The sequence below is a fragment of the Pseudochaenichthys georgianus genome, chromosome 10 (assembly GCF_902827115.2).
Source record: "Pseudochaenichthys georgianus chromosome 10, fPseGeo1.2, whole genome shotgun sequence".
Classification (NCBI taxonomy): Eukaryota; Metazoa; Chordata; class Actinopteri; order Perciformes; family Channichthyidae; genus Pseudochaenichthys; species Pseudochaenichthys georgianus.
Genome location: NC_047512.1, coordinates 32223556 through 32243311, shown reverse-complemented (window position 1 = coordinate 32243311; position 19756 = coordinate 32223556). Strand labels below are relative to the sequence as shown.

At 41.6% G+C, this 19756-nt stretch overlaps 1 protein-coding gene across 1 annotated transcript in view; it reads right to left on the bottom strand.

The window, feature by feature from the left end:
- The window catches only part of gpc3 (glypican 3), a 152524-nt gene that overhangs the window by 115717 nt on the left and 17051 nt on the right, over window positions 1–19756 (bottom strand). Inside the window, exon 2 of the mRNA XM_034092355.2 lies at window positions 4967–5128. Within this exon, the coding sequence (XP_033948246.1) occupies window positions 4967–5128 (162 nt within the window). The remainder of the gene's footprint in view (window positions 1–4966; window positions 5129–19756) is intronic.

Genomic DNA, 19756 nt, shown 5'->3' with positions numbered 1-19756 from the left:
AGAGGATGACAGGGTCAGAGAGAAAGAGAGAGAGGGGAAAATGAGAAAAGAAAGAGAATACAAAATGAAGTAGAGAGAAACGGATAAGACCAGGATGTTAAAAGGATTTCAGTCCGGGGGCTGTTTGGGGATTTCTCTCAAGCCCTATGCTAAAGCAATTAGCATTGAACCCCCTTCTAGGAAAGTGCAGCCAAACCACAGCAGCAGTCTCTAACATAGTTAGTGTGTAACAACCAAGTCAAGCAGACCCAACGGTCCCCATTAAACCTCAAGTCTTAATTGGCATGTCAGGACGGTGCTGCGTTTCACAACCCATGAGCGTGCGCTCTCGAAAAGAAGTTGGCCCGAGTGTGCCCATCCCACTTCAAGTGGAAACCCCCAGACAGTAAACAGAGCCACTGCGCTTGATGGAAAAGGCCTGTGCAGTGTGATAACAAAAGCTCAGCGTTAAATGTGAAATGGATAGTTCAAACAGCTGGTGCTAATATGGCCGCTCTGTGGTGGAGACGTTGTGTACCCCTTTGTTGTCAGGGAGTTTACTTGGACCCAAAGTTTACAGCCCTTACTTCAAATTCAAGTTTGGTTTAAAGTGAGCCAATGTAACGGTTGCTGAACTGTAGAAATGACGACATAATGGTAAATGCTAACTGTTACCAGTGGCAACGTAAGGAAAGGAGAGAAGAATAAGTCTGACTAACAGTCATAAAAGATCAAGTTGGGATGTAGGAGCAAAACAGCTAGTGAATGAACTGAAATTAGCAAAGGCACTTTTCATTCGTAAGAGAGAGACGTTGTTATTTAGTACAGGTGAAAAATCTATATTAGGATTTGAAAGCATTTTTTTTTTACATTTGTAGGCCTACTAACAAATACCTTGAACTGTTGGGACTCCATTAGCTTTCTTGTGGTCAGGAGTCTTGAGCTCATTCCAGGGCTAGCCAAAAGGCGATGTATCTATAGCTCTTGTTGCTTTGTCACTCTGCCCTTGTTAACAGTCAAACACGGGGAATAAGTGCATTCACGTTCTTGCAGAGAGTTGCCTGAGGAGATTGATAATATTATTAAGTCTGTATTGTAAATATAGCCAATCGCCAGTGAGTGGGTTAGCTGAACTTAGCGAAAAGACTGAATATGGCTAACATAGAACATTTCTAAGATTTCAAAAAAGGGTTTACAGGTGTTTTTTTTAGCTAAGATAACCAGCTGTTAGCTTTAACATCCTATTAACAGTGGCGAACCGTCAGGGCCTTCAAGGTATTCAGAGAATACCCTGGAACACTCTGATAAAACAAACAAAAAACCGATTTAATTATAAAATGTAACAAAATGTATATAAAATGAATAAATGAGAATCATATCTGTGTTGTTGATCTGTAATATTACAGTGTTACGTAGATTTGTTTGTCCTTTTCGGACCATGCACTACGCATTTCAGTGGTTTTGTGTTAGAAAAGAAAGCAACCAATCAGATCTTGTTCTGGGTCTCTGGGTAGAATATCCTTCAACCAAGGTATTCTACATCCTTGATAGAATGCCCTGGCCGTTGCACTGAATGAGAGCGTACGTTTGGACTGACAGTTTGATCAACCAATCATAATTGATTTGTAGGGCGTATTCTTTCAGAGTTCCCCTCGGTTCCAGGGTATTCTAGAAGGCCCGCTAGTTAACTGGAGAGAGACAGAGGATCTATTCTAGATGTATGCGACGAAGCAATCATGCCGTTTTATTGTTTTTAACGTTGAAATGACAAGTGCAACAGGTGAAGATGAAGTTGTTGCGGAATTGTTGTGAGTACCCTTTTCAAGACGACAATTCAGTGAAAAGACGGACATTATAATGCCGCGGAGGGGGGTACGGCGGCGACGGGGGGTGTGTGTGTCTACAGAAGGTCCAGTTGTGATAGACACGGTTCGCCACTGCCTATTAACCTTGCAGAGTTGAAATTGGTGCCAATTTATTCATCTCAGGCTCGAGCTGGTGGGCCACAAGGCCACCACAGTAAGAAAAGATGACCTGTTGGCCGTGGCCCACTTGATGTTGAAACAGCCCCTCTGATTAGGGGTCATGAGGTCTGAAATGCATCAATATAGGCTACCTCTATGGCAGCTGCAGTTGCCGACCACAGTCATCTCTCCCTACCGCTTCAACTAGATCAGTTCATGTGATTTTGGAGGTTAAGTTAAGCTAAACTAAATGAAATCAAGACGGATAGAATGGATTGAATTAAAGTACAAGCAAATTGGAAAAAGAGTAATGATTGAAAAAACTAAAAGAAGGTGTCAAAAAGGTGAAAGAGAAGAAGTGAGAATGTGTTAGACTGCAACATGTTTTAGGTTTACACATTTAGGATGCCAGTTCCACCCACAAGCCGCTAGCTGCAGCCGTGATGACATTAACAGTCTCCTGGCACCAAGAGGAGGAAGAAAGTGTCTGGACAGATGAGCAGGATGATACCAGCTAAAACAGGGTCAAGAGGAGGAGGCCCCCCGCTGAGGACCTCCCAGCAGGAGGTACAGAGACGGAGCTAGCCAGTTAGCGGCCTATCCTGCACCACTCAGAATACACACCAATGAATCCTTGATTTAACGTATCTCTTTTTGCCGTCGAGAGCTTCAATTGAGTGAACCAGTGCTGTGTTGCTGTGATGTGAATGTATTTAATATGCTATCACAACACAGTCTCACGGCATTCCGTGTTATAGTCACGAACTGTATCTATTGATTCGTGTCACACAGAACGATTTTAAAAGCAATGTAAATGTAATAATAATAATAATAATAATAATAATACATGAGACTTGTATAGCGCTTTTCAGGAAACTCAAAGACGCTTTGACAGAGTATTAAAAAAAACAACAAAAAAACAAAACAAAGAAAAATACAAAAAGAGATAAACAAAACAGAAAATAGGGGGGGGGTGGTCAGTGGTTTAATGCAATGCTGAGCAGGTGGGTTTCGAGTGATGTTTTGAATGCTGTGAGGGAGGAAGAATCTCTGATGGATTGGGGTAGTGAGTTCCAGAGGGTGGGTGCAGCAACGGAGAAGGCTCTGCCGCCCCAGGACTTGAGGTTGGTCCGGGTGGGGAGGGACAGGAGGTTGCAGAGCGGAGGGAGCGAGTGGGAGTGTGTCTGTGGAGGAGGTCAGTCAGGTAGGATGGGGCCAGGTTATGGAGGGCTTTGTACGTCATCAGGAGGATTTTGTACTGAATTCTCTGGGGATGGGGAGCCAGTGGAGCTTGATGAGGACGGGTGTAATGTGTTCACGGATTCGGGTGTGGGTGAGTAAAAAAATGTAAAACAAATTAGAAGGAAAAGGAGATTTAAAAAAAATCCAGATTTCAGTATTCTGACGCAGAACGATTTTAGAAGCAATGTATTTATATTGGTAGTATGTTTCGTGCCTGCATCAATTAATAACAAATTAGAAGGAAAAAAGAGTAAAGAAAATACAGATGTCAGTATTCTGAGGCTCTGAGCCCCTTTTCTTTTCCTCGCGGACGGCAAAAAAAACTCAGACATTATACTATTTAAAATAAAAGGGTTAGGCTTAGGGTAAGATATTGAGTAAGAAAATGTTTTATGAACCCCACGGACAAAAAGACGTGGTGCAGACACGAAACACACTACCAATAGAAATACATTGCTTTATATTGGTGTGACACGAAAAAAATGCGAAAATCGTGTTGGTGAATACGAATCAATAGATGAATTTTGTGACTCTAACACGAAATGTCGTGAGACTGGGGGCTATCAGCATCAATTGTGTGTAGAACTGCTTTCTGAAAACTCATCTCTTTCGACTCCACCTCGAGCGATAGAATGACTAACAAAGAACTGCTAACAGAGCACTTATATACTAATAAAGGACTGGCTTATCTAAAGCCAGTTGAGTAGCACTTGAAATACTTGGCTCTATGAAACCTGATGTACTTTATGATTCTGTTTTCTTCAAGGTTGTGTCTTCCTGGTCGAATGTACTTATTGTAAGTCGCTTTGGATAAAAGCGTCAGCTAAATGCAATGTAATGTAATGTAACCCTGTTGAGGTGAATTGAGTTAATGTGCTGTGAGCAAGGGATTGGCTGACTTGAGTTCCCTGTTCAACCCTGTCTCTCTCAAACAAGAAAGGTAATAAGCGTATAGTTCCCAAGATGTCCAACTTTTCCTTTAATAGAATTATAAGGCCTGAAGGGAACTTTGAGAAACTTTAGCTTAGCTAAGAACAAAGAAATAAGAGCTGTAGCTCAGAGCAGTCTCAGCTCTTTAAAGGAACAATTCAGTAAGGACATGCTGATTTAATGCTGTTACACAGCTCCTGCTGACTTTCATAATATACCAGCTTCCAGCATTGTTAGCAGGTGTCATTTCTCTCTTCAGTCTTCCAGCCGTCACCTACCTCCTGCGCCATCATCCTTGAGTTCTCAGCAGACAGCACGTTAAACCTCTCCAGTTTCCCATGTTCTTTTCTCATCATCGCCGCCAAGAGCGTTGTTTGAATACTTCTCTTAGCCAGAACCAATGACAGCAGCCTCCTCTGACCTCTCTCATCTGTGAGTGCTTCCCAGGGCCGCTGCTGACTGGCGTTTTGCACTCTGTGAATAACAGTCATCACCGACTGCAATGCGCCGATATCCCAGGAGGTTGTCACTTTCTGCGACAACATGTCTGGCACAGACAACCACGCTACATCTAAAGTCACTTTAACCACCCGTCTCTGCCATTCTTACATTTAGTCAACAGCAGCTGAACGTCTCATCCCTGTCTGCGTGCATTATGCTCCTGCTTTATTTCAAATGTGACTCACCGTCTGGAGGAGTGGGCCGCTGACGTGAACAGGGATGCGAAGCCAAGAAAGTGGAGTCGATTTCAGGACGTCAATTATCAGTTTAGAATTGCAATAATGGGAATGTTTTTCTCTCTGCTCTGGTGAAAATAACATCTTGCTTTTCTAAAGACACACACTGCTTACCTTGAAATATGGCAGCGTTTTGGATGATGATACGCTTGAGTTGAGCGCTGACAACCTGCAGACCAGACTCCATGTTGCTGCGTGCGGCTACCTGATACCGCTCCTCCATTTTCTTGGAACAGCATGTCGGGCCTTTGGTTTGGCAGACCTGCAGATCGGCACCTGGCAGGAAATCAGAAGGACAGGAGTGTGGATGAGCAGAGGACAGGAGCTGTGAAAAAGCCACTTTTATTTCATTCTCATGAACCAGAAGCCCTTTCTTTTGACACAACATTATTCAGCTGCATCCCTCTGCATAATACACACAGGAAACACTATACAGCAGATTCTGCAGCCTTAATGAGTGTGTGAGTTCTCTCATTATGAGGAGGCTGAGTTAGGAAGCGAGTCTGAAGCCTAAAATAAATTGCTCAAAAAAAAGAGTCATTTCGATGCACATTCACGCAACACACCCTGGCTGAGTTGTATTCCTCAGAGATCAATTTGGTCAACAGAAAAAGTTTCCCCACCATGAGGATCCAAAAATAAGTATTTGTGAGGCACAAAGATGTGAGCCGGGAGCAGTTCAGCGTGCAGACAAACAAATGCGTGCTTTCACTCCACCATATGACATGAGAAAAACAGCCAGGAGTCAAATTGAGGGTGATGAAACAACATGTCGACGCCTGGCCACTGACTTTACAGCTTGTTTACACAGAGGAGAAATAATTGGATTCCCAGAGCTTCCCTTTGAAAGGTGCAGTTGTAAGCCAGCGGAGGCAAAACTAAGGTGACAAGGAAAGGCTGTCTGACGTAGCTGTACATAACCAGATCAAAGAGCAAACGCCCCGAAGAAAATAATTCAACTCGAAAGAATCCCAGTGAGGAGGGACACAAAGACTTAGAGCGGTTAGAATTGAGGCAACGTGCCTGCTGCAACATCCAGGGTGAACGAACTGCAGTTCTTTGCGTGACAAGGCACTGGAGGATGTATTTTATAGAGAACCATTCACAATCCTATATCATTAAAATGTCACAGCAATGCTTTTAAGAACAAAACAACTTCTAAAGTTTGAAAAAAGTCAAAATAAACAAAGATAAATCTATGGTGCAGTTATCACGATGTGTGAAAAGAAACATTGGAATACGCTCTTTCTGTAGATTTCCAACCAATTCCCAGATCACTGCTTTAAAGCGATGCACGCAGACGTAAATAGGGCACAAGCGTGTGATGTTTGAAAACAAAGAGGAGCTCCTTCTCCTTCCCTTTTCTTTCTCTCTCTGTCCCATGTGGTTGTTAAAAGCTTGGTGGAGGATGCAGAAGCTGTGTTGTGTTCACGATCTGCTGCCCGAGAGGCGTCAGTGACAAGGGCCTGATTGATGGCGTGGTAAACAAATGTCAGGGGAGTCTGCCAGCGGTCGGGATGCGGAGGATGTAGAGAGGGGAGATTAATTTGGAGGGAGGGATCGAGTATGTATATTGCGTGTCAAAAGACAGACGAAAGGCTTTTGTCAAGACCGAGGCTTTATCTTAAATATGAAAAGTAAATCTCTCAATTGGTTTGAGGAGATCTTCAAACAAAGGGATCCTAGGAAACAAAGCTGCGAGGGTAACAATGGAAACAGCAGGAAGTCAAACTAGCAGGAGATGCAACAATACCGGGGAGTCGAGCGGGGAGCAGCTTCGGTTTACTCCCAAGCTCGCTCCTGACTCACATCAGGGTTTAAAGGTACACCGTCTAATGAGTGAAACAGGCAATAAAACTGTCACATGCCACCTTTTGTATCCATACTGACAGGCTTAATATCTTAAATCAATGCCGACAAAGGAGTCCTGACAGATAAGATCAAGCTAATTTCAGGCTGCAGGCGTGAAATTATTAAGCTGTCAATAGAACCATAGGCTAGGTATGCGCAGAAAGGCGAGGATTTGGCAATTATCCGCGGCCTAGCAGACAGTTTCATCGGAGCGTTAGTCGCTTTGCAGATGATAAATGTGTTTCATTACAGAAGTTCCACTGCGGTGAGGAAATAAGTGAAGGATTTGACAGGAAAATGATTCCCTGTAGAGTTTCACAAATAACAAAGTGATACCGTCTAAATAAAGCCTTCTTTCTGACTGACAGATCACTTGGGAATAAGCTTTTTGCTATTCCTCTTTGCTTTAGGCTAACCCTCCTCCTCCTCCTCCTCCTCCTCCTCCTCCTCGTGTTTTCTTAAGTCATCGTCAACCCTGAATAGTTTTGTTCTGAGCTTGTTTCACTTCACATACCTTGAGTTTAATAGCCACCGGGCACCTCGAGCCCCTCTCTATCAGTCTGTCATTGGTTAATTAGTCGATTCTTATGCCCTGATTGCCACTTCTCTGGCACAAAACGAAGAGAGACAAGGTGCAGGGCTCGGAGCAATTTAGATGTAAATTTTCCCTCCAACATACAATATCAGTCCAAGGTGACGCCCTTAACTTATTACCTACTTTCAATCAATACTTTGAAATGGCGAGCTAGATGATTCTACATGCAGAACGGCTGCCAGTTTCAGTGTCAAGGTCTTTGAATGGCTTTTTTTAAAAAACGCATTGATCGCCCCTCGGTTTGTCATCTGGCGATCCTTTGCTGCATGAAATAATATTTTCTGTGGAAATGCCAAGGGTGAAAACTCCAGCAGGGGCTCAAACAGTCCTGTGTACACACTGAGAGGAGTCCCTTCCTTTCACATCTTTAACAAGCTCGGGGACTACAAGCCATATGAAAAAGAAGGGGGTGGGGGGGCAGCCACAAATACACTCTCTTAGTTCCCCAGCACCAATTAGAAAGCTATCACTATGCAAGCGTAATGGTGGAGAGAGACCATGGGGGAAAAACAAGTTGTTTTAAGATATAGAATATGATAAAAGCTGTTCATTAGGAGCATACATTATACATCAAGTACCAGTGTGAAGCATGTGGGACTCATGGCTTCCTCTCCAGGGCAAAACAAGCCAGTGTCACTTTGGAAAGACAATAAAATGAAGATAGCGCAATTTACAACCAACCTAAGGAATAATATCATTAGCTACTGGGGGATTATGTTTTAAGTATTTTTAGGGGCTTCGCTGATTGCTCTACTTTGAGATCGTTTGATGAAGCAATCATTTGAAAGCGGGAGAGTGAATGTGCAAGAGCCCGATCTCTACATAACACAATGAGACTGCAAACACAAGGGATCGCCGTTAAAAAGAGACATGCCACAATATGAAGACGTGAGTAAACAAGACACACATCCAGGCTTATTTGGACTAAAAGACTTCTCGATTCAGGTCAAACTGATCCACCTATTCGTCATGTCCGGTGTCTTTTAAACAGCTTGAGTTTGTTCTGTTTACCTGACCCTGCCTGTCATTGACACTGGGGGAACTGGGGATATATTCCCACCACTTTAAGAAATGGCTATTCTTTTTTCAAAGTATAATTTGAACAAACAACTATGATCCAAGTAATACTAACTAACAAACGAAAACGCTTTCAGACAGGTGTATTTGCACAAAAGTAAAACATTAAAGGTGTCCTATTACGCTTTTTCGGGACTTCCCTTTCCTGTAGTGCTTAAATAGGTTTCTGTGCATGTAAATGGTCTGAAGAAAGCTAAAATCCTAAAGTTTCTCTCCTAAACACCCCCCCCTGACGGAAACAGCTCCATTGGACTCCTTTGTTACTTCCGTAACATAGTGACATCACTATTAGGGCTTTCACACCAACGCAATTCCCGTTCTAGCTCCGTGCTAGAGCTTTTCTGGTTCGGAACCGGTTTCTCTTTTCAGCCCCAGTTTTGTTCACACCGAGCCCGACTGGTGCTGCCGCTGCTGCGTCATGACGTCACCGTTTACGTCGCTGATTTTCTCCCCAACAGCGTTACGGCGCTCACTACAACAACAACAATGGGGGACTGCGTCCGGTCGATGATCGTGTTGCTTTTAATCATACGAAGCCAGATTAAATTAAATAACGACTTCTCCAAGCTTATACTTTTCTCCAGAGTGCCGTGGTTCATTGTTTATTAATGTGTTTCAGCGGCATTTACCGACCGCTGCAGTGCTGGCTGCTCTTCCACGGGAGTTTATTCTCCCATTAGCTCCGAGTTAGCTCACACGGCAGCCAATGTGAAGAGATTGGATGGGGGAATTCAGCCATACATATCAGTATGACAATACGACACCCTCTGTCCTAAGACCCTCACATCGTACAAGGAAAAACTTCCGAAGAAAACCCACAGTTTAAAGGGAACATGGGAGAAACCTCAGGGAGAGCAACAGAGGAGGGATCCCTCTCCCAGGACGGACAGACGTGCAATAGATGCCGTGTGTAAATTGAAAAGATAATACATTTGCAACATAGGTAGTCCAAATGTTTGGAAATGCATGTGTGTATAATGGGAAGATGATATAAGATACTATATGTATGCATGTAGTACCACCCTTGCTAGCGATTCCCTCTCTAGTTTAGCATACTCAGCTTCGTTGTCCCTGGCCATAGAATCACGATTGTATGGGGCCGGAAAAACTGGGGGGAAATACACACTAGCCGGTACTACGCGATATGGAAAGGCCACCAAAAACTGTCCTGGCCTGGACGTTAAAACGGGGCTAGCCGCTGCAATGGAAATGCGCTATAACATACCTTATTCTTACTCCGAGCACTACTTCTGCTCCTCCGTCGCTTCACACTTGCAGAGGGCGATTTCTCTACTGGCCGAACTGGTGTCCTGGTCGGTGATGACACCAGAAAGACCGATGGTACTGCATCTCCATTGAGTAATGGTTGTTCTTTAAATCCCATGTTATGTTTGATCATACTCTCAGAGTAGTCGTCCGGAAATGTGAAATGTTCGCTGCATACATGAGCCTGTAAATCTCTCGGTTCGGGCCGGCCACATTTCGCTAGCCACTGCCTCCGAATGTACTTCTTATGCTTACCTTTTGGCAACAGATGGAACCGAGCATTCCGTGGATTGTTCCTATCCGAATTATGGCAATATTTCGCGATACAGTGAGGCATATTTGAAGAGAGAAACTACAGTAAATAACATGGAGATCAACGTGTCTTCGAAAACCAAACGCATGGATTACGTCACGTCCGGGAAATGGCGGCGCCCACAGTGTTGATGTTATTTCGGTATATAATCAGTTTAAAATCACTGATAATGTCATCGGATTAAAAAAAAAAAGAGAGAGACTGGCAGAGACTGGTCTGTTTTATCGGATGATAATTTTAAAAAAATGAGTGTCATGAGCATACCATTCCTTTAAGTAAGTAGCTCATTTATAGCCTTTGGTGTATTATATTATACTTAAACAGGTAGCTTAATAGCTAACATTAACACTATTGACTGTTTGTTTTGATAGATTAACATTAGCAAACGTTAATATAGGCCTACAGCAGCTAGCTAACTGTTAGCCTACTGTTAACCTAGCTTAGTTGTGTAGTAATGTTTAAGTACGACGCTGAAGTTGGGTTCCGATTCAGAGCATCCGATTCGGCAGTTAAGGGGAAAGTTAAGGGACATTTAATTTACAGCGCTGAGCGAACAATCCTCCGTGTTTGAACCTCTTAAATCGCTGCATAGCAGATTTATTTGGACTGGATTATCCCAGAGAGTCTAAAGATTCTTTATAACACAGTTTGAGATTTGTGAAACCTGAATTCTATTTGTGAAAATACAAACAAGGGAGATTTCAGTGCTTTTTTCGCATCCTGACCACATTAGACCAGGTCCCGATCTAAAACCACTAGACCTACACTCATCAAATCTGGACTGGATTATCCCAGAGGGTCTAAAGATTCTTTATAACACAGTTTCAGATTTGTGAAACCTTTATTCTATTTGTGAAAATACAAACACAGGTGGAAGGCTGAGGTTGCTGCAGCAGGCCAGGATCAGGATCAGAAAGTAAACCTCCCAGCTGGGCAAGCCTTTATGCCTTCTTGAGGCTCCGCCTCTAGATGGGCGGGCACAAACAGGACGACACTCCCAGTACCTGCCAGAGGACAGCAAGGCAGGGAGCACAGACCATAGACATATAAAGAGTCGACGCCGCATCGACCGCTACTGCCTATTGGCGCTGACGAGCCGTGGGGCCGCCATCTTGGACCGGTCACCCGCTCCACTCAGTGTAATCTGTCTGGCAGGCGCAATGAAGTGTCAGCGCATTTTATCAATCATAACTCGCTGAATACAAAACTGATTTTCACGGGGGGGGTTTTCTGCAAACGTCATATATGTAGGCATGATACCGGACACATGATTCGGCGTATTTTAATATTCATAGTAGGCTTAACAGCAATAGAATATTCTGGTATTTGATAGCCTATGTTATGTATGATAGGTATTTTGCAAAAGACACACGATATATAATATATACACACACACACATAAAAAAACACTAATGGTCTATATGATAGAGAAGCAGATTGTGTAGGCCTATACTCAGCTATTTTAATAAGTTGAAAAATGAAGAAACAATAATACATTATACATAGACAGAAGTTATATATCAGTAAAAATGAATATATGTCATAAAAAATGAAAATGTACTTCTACATCTATATAAAAAATGTAAATGTTCAAGTTAAACACAAGAACATGACACCACCCCGCCCAAACCATATTTACACAAAGTTGCTCATGACACCCGAATGCCCCGTGCATGCGGCTCCTCCAAAGCATGACTGAGAACCTCTTTCTCATATCTTTGTCTTTGGGAAACCTTCAAAATAAAAAGGGGAGATTTTACTTTATTCATCCCACAACGGGGAAATTCACTTGTTACAGCAGCGATTTATAAAGTCTCAGTTGGCCATACACATAATGTTTGCTGGCTACGATTTCGCTGGCGGACATCAATACAGTACAATAATATTATATTTACAAAATACAACCAATTATAATGTTGAATCTTACTTGTGAAAAGTAATCCCCCGACCCCTGTTAGCAATCGTCCGCCGATTTGCACAGCAATATGCTGCACAGTGCTCTGGCATCTTGAAACCTCTGCTGTCTCTGGGTAGAATGTCTGTACAATATGGGTAGGATGACCGGTCCAAGATGGCGGCCGTATTTCTTGCGCCCCAGCAGCCAATGCGGCGTCTACTCTTTATATGTCTATGGCACAGACAGGCAGAAGGGGGGGAGGGGTCGTCACAACATGTTCTTTTGTTTTGTTTTATTGTTCTATCTTTTTATTTATTTAAAGGTGGGGTAGGTACATTTGAGAAACCGGCTCGAGATCGCTAGAATTTGTAAATACACAACCGGAGAAAATCTGACACTTCCTTATAGAGCCCCTCCTCCAACACACACGAACGCGCACATGACCAATGAGGGCACGAGATAAGTTTGTGCCCCGGTGGAAGGCTGACAGGCAGGTCGGCCATCCAATCCGTTTAGCCGGATTGGTTGTACTTTTTACAGTATTACGGCTTCTACAGATGAAATTTTTTTATGGCACTTAAGATATTTATTGCTATCGGGATGTTAAGAGCATTCCATGGAATATAACAAAAAGTGTATCTCGAGGCGGTTTCTGAAACTTACCTACCCCACCTTTAAGTATTCCAGTAATGTATGTTGCATGTTTTAATTTGATTGTATTTACTTGTTTAAATGAAATTTGTTTTAGGTTCACTTATCAAATCGGTCCAGGGACAACAGATGAAAAATAGCCTCTTGGCTAACTCTGGCACATTTACAGGAATGTTAATTAATGTGCACTGTCCCTGTTAAACAAATGAATAAATAAATAAAAAATAAGTGTATGCTCCCCATTTAGGTGATAATTCTTTATCTACATAGTTTTCGTATCTTAAATACTGTTTCATAGCAAACAAAAAAATGAAAGAGATGTTAAAGGAATTCAGGTTCATGAGATAAAGAAAAAGGCTAACCTTCAGTCTTTCATCCACTTTGAACAGCTTTGTCCTAAAGCAAAATATGAATAGCAATTATTTTTCTGAGAGAGAAGACAGGATTACAATGAACCAACTTTCTCATACCATTGTTACCAAAGTGTTATTTTCTAATCTTGTAATGTTTTTCACATTCCAAGCAATCCTAGTACTCAAGATGACATTCTGTAATTAGGCAAACAAAGCTTGTTGCTTAAAGTAAACTTGAACAATGCTAGTTATAGACTATATTTAATTTCCTGTTGAAATGTGTTGCCTGCAACTGTAAATACATTACTGTAAGTTTATATAAGTATACCTACTTATCTGTTGAATTTTTATTTGCAACAAAAAATTATAATACATTTGAGAAGTAAAGACTTTATTCTTCCTTAATTAGCTGTCCATACTTACCTGATTTGATGAGTGTAGGTCTAGTGGTTTTAGATCAGGACCTGGTCTAATGTGGTCTACATGTAAAAAAATAAGCACTGAAATCTCCCTTGTTTGTATTTTCACAAATAGAATAAAGGTTTCACAAATCTGAAACTGTTATAAAGAATCTTTAGACCCTCTGGGATAATCCAGTCCAAATAAATCGGCTATGCAGCGATTTAAGAGGTTCAAACGCGGAGGATTGTTCGCTCAGCGCTGTAAATGAAATGTCCCTTAACTTTCCCCTTAACTGCCGAATCGGATGCTCTGAATCAGAAGCCAACTTCAGCGTCGTTGTTTAAGTAACCTAATTGAAGTGCAACTTGCATCATTAACATTATAGGATAACTTGATACTACTCTCAAGTTAAATACGTGATAAATGCAATCTTTGTCTTGTTAGACTTTCTTATTAGTTTGTGGCCAATATAAATTGAATGTTAACTGCCTGTTACTATGGGTTTTTTTGTAGCTTCACCTTCCCCGCTGCCCCCACTGGCCATGCTGTGTTCCTAACCGACTGTAAGTTTTGTTTTTTATTCTTATCACTGTGGTAATATTAGGACACAACTAAACATGTGAAATCACGATGGTAAGGGTGCTTTTGGTAACGTTACTCTCTGGCGGCAAGGGGTTAATGTTACCGCGGTTAACGTTCATATCTTGGTCTTATAGGCGCTTTCACACCGGAACTAGGCCGATAGGGAGGGGGGGAGATTTGGTTTCACACCTAAAATGATCTGGAACTAGCCCCTAGTTCGCGCTAACCTTATTTTCACTCCAGATAGTCCCTACTAGTGATGTAGTACTTTCCTGAGGAGGAAATGGTTCGTGGGTGTGTCGGCCCCACTAACAGGCCGCAAATATCTTCATGGCGTTTACTGCCACCCGAAGTCCCCGGCCGGAAGTACCCGGAGTTGGGGACTGGCTTCAGAGTAAATCGCCAGAACGCCGACACCTCATCACTCCCATGTTTTCTTTTGTGTTTCCATAAGTTATTCTCTCTCCGTTGGTGCGCTGGGCTAATGCTAATAATGCGAGCAAATAAAATGGCGTCTTCACAAAACTTTTCAGAGTTTCACGGGGCGTGGTTTGCTATTGGCCCAGCCAATCAGAAATTGTTAGTGTGGCCGACAAACCCACGAACCTTTTCTCCCCAGCAAAGTACCACCTCTCTAGCAGGACGGTCTGTTTATCGGTACTTGAGACATTTAAAAAAAATACACGTCATATGTATTATTGCTACTTAAACATTATATTGCAGTCTTAGTTTCGCAACACCGTTTATAATATGCAATAAGACAAAATGCGTCTTTGATGTATTTTCGATCTTTCCATTCCAGACAAGAGATCTTTCTCTCCCCCGTCTGTGTGTGAGGGGGCGGGGCATTTTATACACACGCGGCTGCTAAATGCTTGCAACACACACGGCGGAGAGAGAACTAAGCGCTCCGAGATGTTAAATTAAATTACCCGTCTTGAGGTCGACAATGCTCTTTGCCAAAAGTGAGAAATAATGTATTGCTTTTGGCTATAGAATAGAATATAATCATGTAATGTCATTGTCCATGTACAATGAAAGCAAGAAAAGTTTCTCCCTTTTTTAAAAGGTGCCATCAAGTGCAATAACAGTTTAGCATGTAAGGGCGGTAACACAAGCAATTTGTCTAAACATTTAGTAAAAGTGCACCACATCCAGTAATATTTAAGCTCTATTAGAAAAAAAAAAAATGTGTTGTGCAAATGTGCAATCAATTACCTTTTTTCATTTACCATTATTATTTTTAATTTCTGCTCGTCTTTATTTTTATTGCAGGTTTTTATATCTGATGTTGGCGTGATGTGGAACAGAACCTTACTCTTTGGGGACCTCATGTTGTTTTGGTAAGTCAATTTATCAAACAAATTCCATAATCTTCAACTTTTGAGCAAACTATTAGGATTTTCGTTAGTTAATTAGTTCACTCTGCTTAGAGATTCCCTGGCCCAAATTATTTGTTAAATTAAACACAGTTACTTTACAGTGCATGGCTTTTTGTAATCAAACCTGAAGGAGATCACCATGACCCAAAGGTGACTGTGAAACACCATCACGAATGTTTTATTCCCCCCCCCCCCCATTTCTCTCTTTGTTGTTTGTCTAGTTTATGTGGCAATGTAAAGACTGTGGCGCTGAAGTGTCTAAACGATCACAAATTCTTAAACATTACAGACTAAAACATAGTCATTTTGGGCGTGGCCATCATATTAAGTGTATATATCCTGATTGTCCATGCATTTTTAAGGCTTGGAATACACTTTTGGTACACCAATACCTCAAAGCCCTCTGCTGACATATTTACTACATTTTCCTGTCATTTATGTGGCTGTAGTGGACTTGGAACAGAACGTGATTATTTTGTGCACATAAGCCATCATCTGAGAAACAATGAGACAGTCACTTGTATGTTTAAAGGCTGTGCATACAAATCCAACATATACAGCACCTTCAAGTCACACAAAAGTCGGAAGCACAGCTTGCATTCATTGGTAGATTTTAAGGACGGTGTTGTACAAGGAACTTGTGTAGGTGAAACTGGAGAGCTTGGTGTTTCAAACAATGAGGACATTTGCGATGAAAGTCAGTTTGATGATGTTGATTTAGATACGTCGAAGGATCAGCCAGAAATAATAGAGCAAAAAATTGCGACAGTGTTATTAAAGCTGGAAAATATTTTTCATGTGCCAAGTGCTGCAGTTGATGAATTGCTGGAAGAATTTCAATATTTATTGAACACAGCATCTTTGTGTAGTACAAGAAATGTGATCCATGACACACTAAATAGTTACAATCTACAAGTTGACCAGTCGGTCATTGAAGAACTTGCATCTGCTCTGTGTACATCTAATCCTGTGTACAAGGCTATTGGTAAAGGTTGTCCTTTGGCAACATCCTTTAAACGCAAACAATACTATAAACACAATTTTAAAGTTGTGGAACCCATAGAATATATCTTGGATGAGAAAAATAAAAGAACTCTACAGTATGTTCCACTATTAAAGTTTTTGCAGCAGCTTTTCACTGATGGTCACATTCTTAACAAAGCATTAGTCATCTCATATCAGAGGATAGAGGAGAAGAAGTGGTAGACAAGTCTTTTCGAGATGGTCTGTTTTTCAAGGATAACCATTTTTTGTCAGGAGGTGAATTGCGAGTGTTACTGAATTTGTATGTCGATGACTTTGAGATTTGTAATCCGCTTGGCACATCTCGTAAAAAGCACAAGATCTGTGGCGTTTATTGGACTCTCAGCAATTTACCACCAGGTTGCCATTCTTCGTTATCTTCTATTTATTTGGCCTTACTCTGCAGGTCTGACGATGTGCAAACATATGGCTATGAAAGGGTCCTAGAGCCCTTGTTGAGGGATCTTGTCATTTTGGAAAGTCAAGGTATTTTTATTGCACAGCTTGGAGATTGTGTTAAGGGCACAATACAGTGTGTCATAGCAGACAATTTGGGAGAGTTTTGCAGGTGGGTACATTTGCCGTTTTTGTGTGGCACAAAAGTCTGAAATTCAGGAGAGGGAAGTGAGTTCAGGTGCATTTACTCTGCGAAGCAAGGAGATGCATGAAACGCATGTCAGATCAGCACAGGAAAATAAAAAACATTGTTATGGTGTTAAAAGAAGTTGTGTTTTCTCTGCACATCTTTCTCATTCCAATGTCTGTACTGGCTACCCTCCAGATATTGCACATGACATCTTTGAAGGCATATTACCAGTCGAGTTGGCACACTGCCTCAATTTGTTTATTTCCAAAAGATATTTCACCCTTGAAAATCTCAATGACTCCATTAAGAAGTTCCCTTACAAGTGGACAGACAAGAGTAACCGTCCTCATGCTATTCCCAGGGCTTCACGGTGAAGAAAACTATTGGAGGAAATGCTCACGAAAATTGGAGTCTTTTGCGATTGCTTCCATTTTTGGTTGGACAGTTGGTGCCCCCAGATGAGCCAGCCTGGCAGGTCGTTTTGGACCTTAAAGATATCGTCGAACTAGTTGTTGCACCAGTGCACACAACACAATCCATTGCTTTCCTTGAAGCCAAGATTTGTGACCATAGACATAGGTTACAAGAGGTGTTTCCGGGTATAAAGATCTTGCCCAAACATCATTTTGTGGAACATTATCCACAGATGATCCGATTTTTTGGCCCACTAGTTGGGATGTGGACAATGAGGTTTGAGGCGAAACACAGTTTTTTTTAAGCAGGTAGTCCGTCACACACGCTGCTTTAAAAACATACTCTTGTCCCTGGCGGTGAAGCATCAGTTCATGATGGCATATCATTTGGAGTCAGCCACAACCGAAAGGATGTTCAGAAGGTCCTACAGCTGAGAGACCCTGATATTACTCACATTCAGCTCACAAAGAATGCATCTGTTAATGGAGTGAACTACAGGGAGGGTATGGTTATTGTTCATGGCATTGTTCATCTGCTGGTGGCTTGCCAGAGTTTGCAGAAGTTATCCAGATGGTTGTTGTGGAACAGAGCTTGAGCTTTATTGTTAAAGAGCTGAGTGCTTGGTATAGGGAGCATTTTAGGGCATTTGAGTTATGTCCCACGTCACAAGTCTCTCTCATTCAACTTGGCGCCACATAGTCATTTGTGTTGTATTGCATGAGTTGACATTAATACACTAAATATGGTAACAAGAAGGTTGCTTTACAGGAGGATTCATTTCGTTAATAGTAAAAATTGAAAATATAATCCTTGTGAGAATTTTTTTATGGAAGGTATCTAGTCCTCTGACGTCTCCCTTAGCTAAATGACCCTCATGTTTCCATGTAGTATAGAAATGTGCATGTTAATTAAACTTACCTACTCTAATTGTGTTCATAATAAAAGTTTATACTTAAGTAACAACAGTATCAAATATTTATTTAACAACATGTTGTTTTGTGTCCTTTAACAATTAGATTGAAGAATGGCACGACATCTGAAGTTGAGGGTCCTTGTGGACACGGATGACTGAAGAAGACTTGATCTCCATTCAGGAATGCCAAAAACTCTGACAGAGTTACGCGATACAATTTGCCAAGCATTTGGAATTGAAAGAGACTTTCGTATTCAGTTCATGGATCCTGACTTTAATAATGATTTCATGAATGTTACGTCAGTACAAGACATACAGGACCGAAGTACGATCAAGGTGGTGTACATACTTGGTGATGTGAGTTTGAGTCCATCTTCTTCAGTGCAGAATGCTCCCAGCACTCCTGGATCATCTGGAGCACCAGTAAGCAGGCAAACATCTGCCAGTGTGTCGTCATTATCCTCAACAGACTCGGATAGCACCATTATTCTGCCACGTACAGACACTGAACTGAGAACACGTGCATGGCTACGCGAATTCCCCATTTCCATACAATGTAGAGGTGCAGCTTCGCCGTGGAAATGAGAGCTTCAGAGAAACTGGTACTCGACTGCAGATTACACAAGGGCTGAAATCTGACATCTTGGAGAAGCTAGCCGAGGACATTTTCCAGTATACGGCATATCCACAAAATCTCCAAATAGATGAGGTAGCAGGGGCACTCGTCCAAAAATTTCCCTGTTTGAAAGAACCATCTGCCACTGGTTACTATGGCTGGATGATTAGCCTAAAATATAAAATGGCTAATTACAGGACAAAGATGCGAAACCTTGGCTGTCCAGAAGTGACTGTTAATGCTTTGAAAAACAAATCTAGTGATGAATGCATCCCAGCCAAAAATGTAAAGAAACCTAAAAAGGCTGAAGTCAACTATTGTCCTTCACTCCCTGCTGGTGAAACAGATGAAAGCCTAGAAAATCTGAGACTTTAACTATTGAATGATGTCAGACAAAGAAGCAATGCACCGTGTGTAAGACAGAAGATGTCCAAAACATTCTCCTACCGAAGAAAAGAGGTGGTGAAGGGAAATCTATCTGCTGGAGAGTTCAAAGCCAGATGGCCTGCACTTTTCCATATTGATGAGGTAAGTTATATATTTCACATGGTGAATGTATGGTGAAATGCCTATTTACTGTACACATTGAGCTGATACAGAGCAACATGATCATACATTTGAAATGGTGTTTCTGTCCATCTGATAAGTCCAATATTCACTATCTTTTAGCTCTGTTTTTGCTCTCCACCAACTCCTTAGTAAAGTATTTGGCTCTTTAGCTGCTCAATGTTCTGCTGTCTTCACCAGCTATTCTATAACTGTCTGTTTGATTGTCTGAAGAAAACAGCTGCTGCTGGAATTGGGGTTTTCACTTTATACCTCAACATTTTACCCATTGTCAATTAAAAAAAATTACCTTAGATTAATAGAAATACTTTGGTTAGAACACACTGTACACAAATACACATCTTATCAAGGACTTAGTTAATGAGGTCAAAATTAGAATCTATCCTTTAATTATATAGTAGATACAAAATATCATT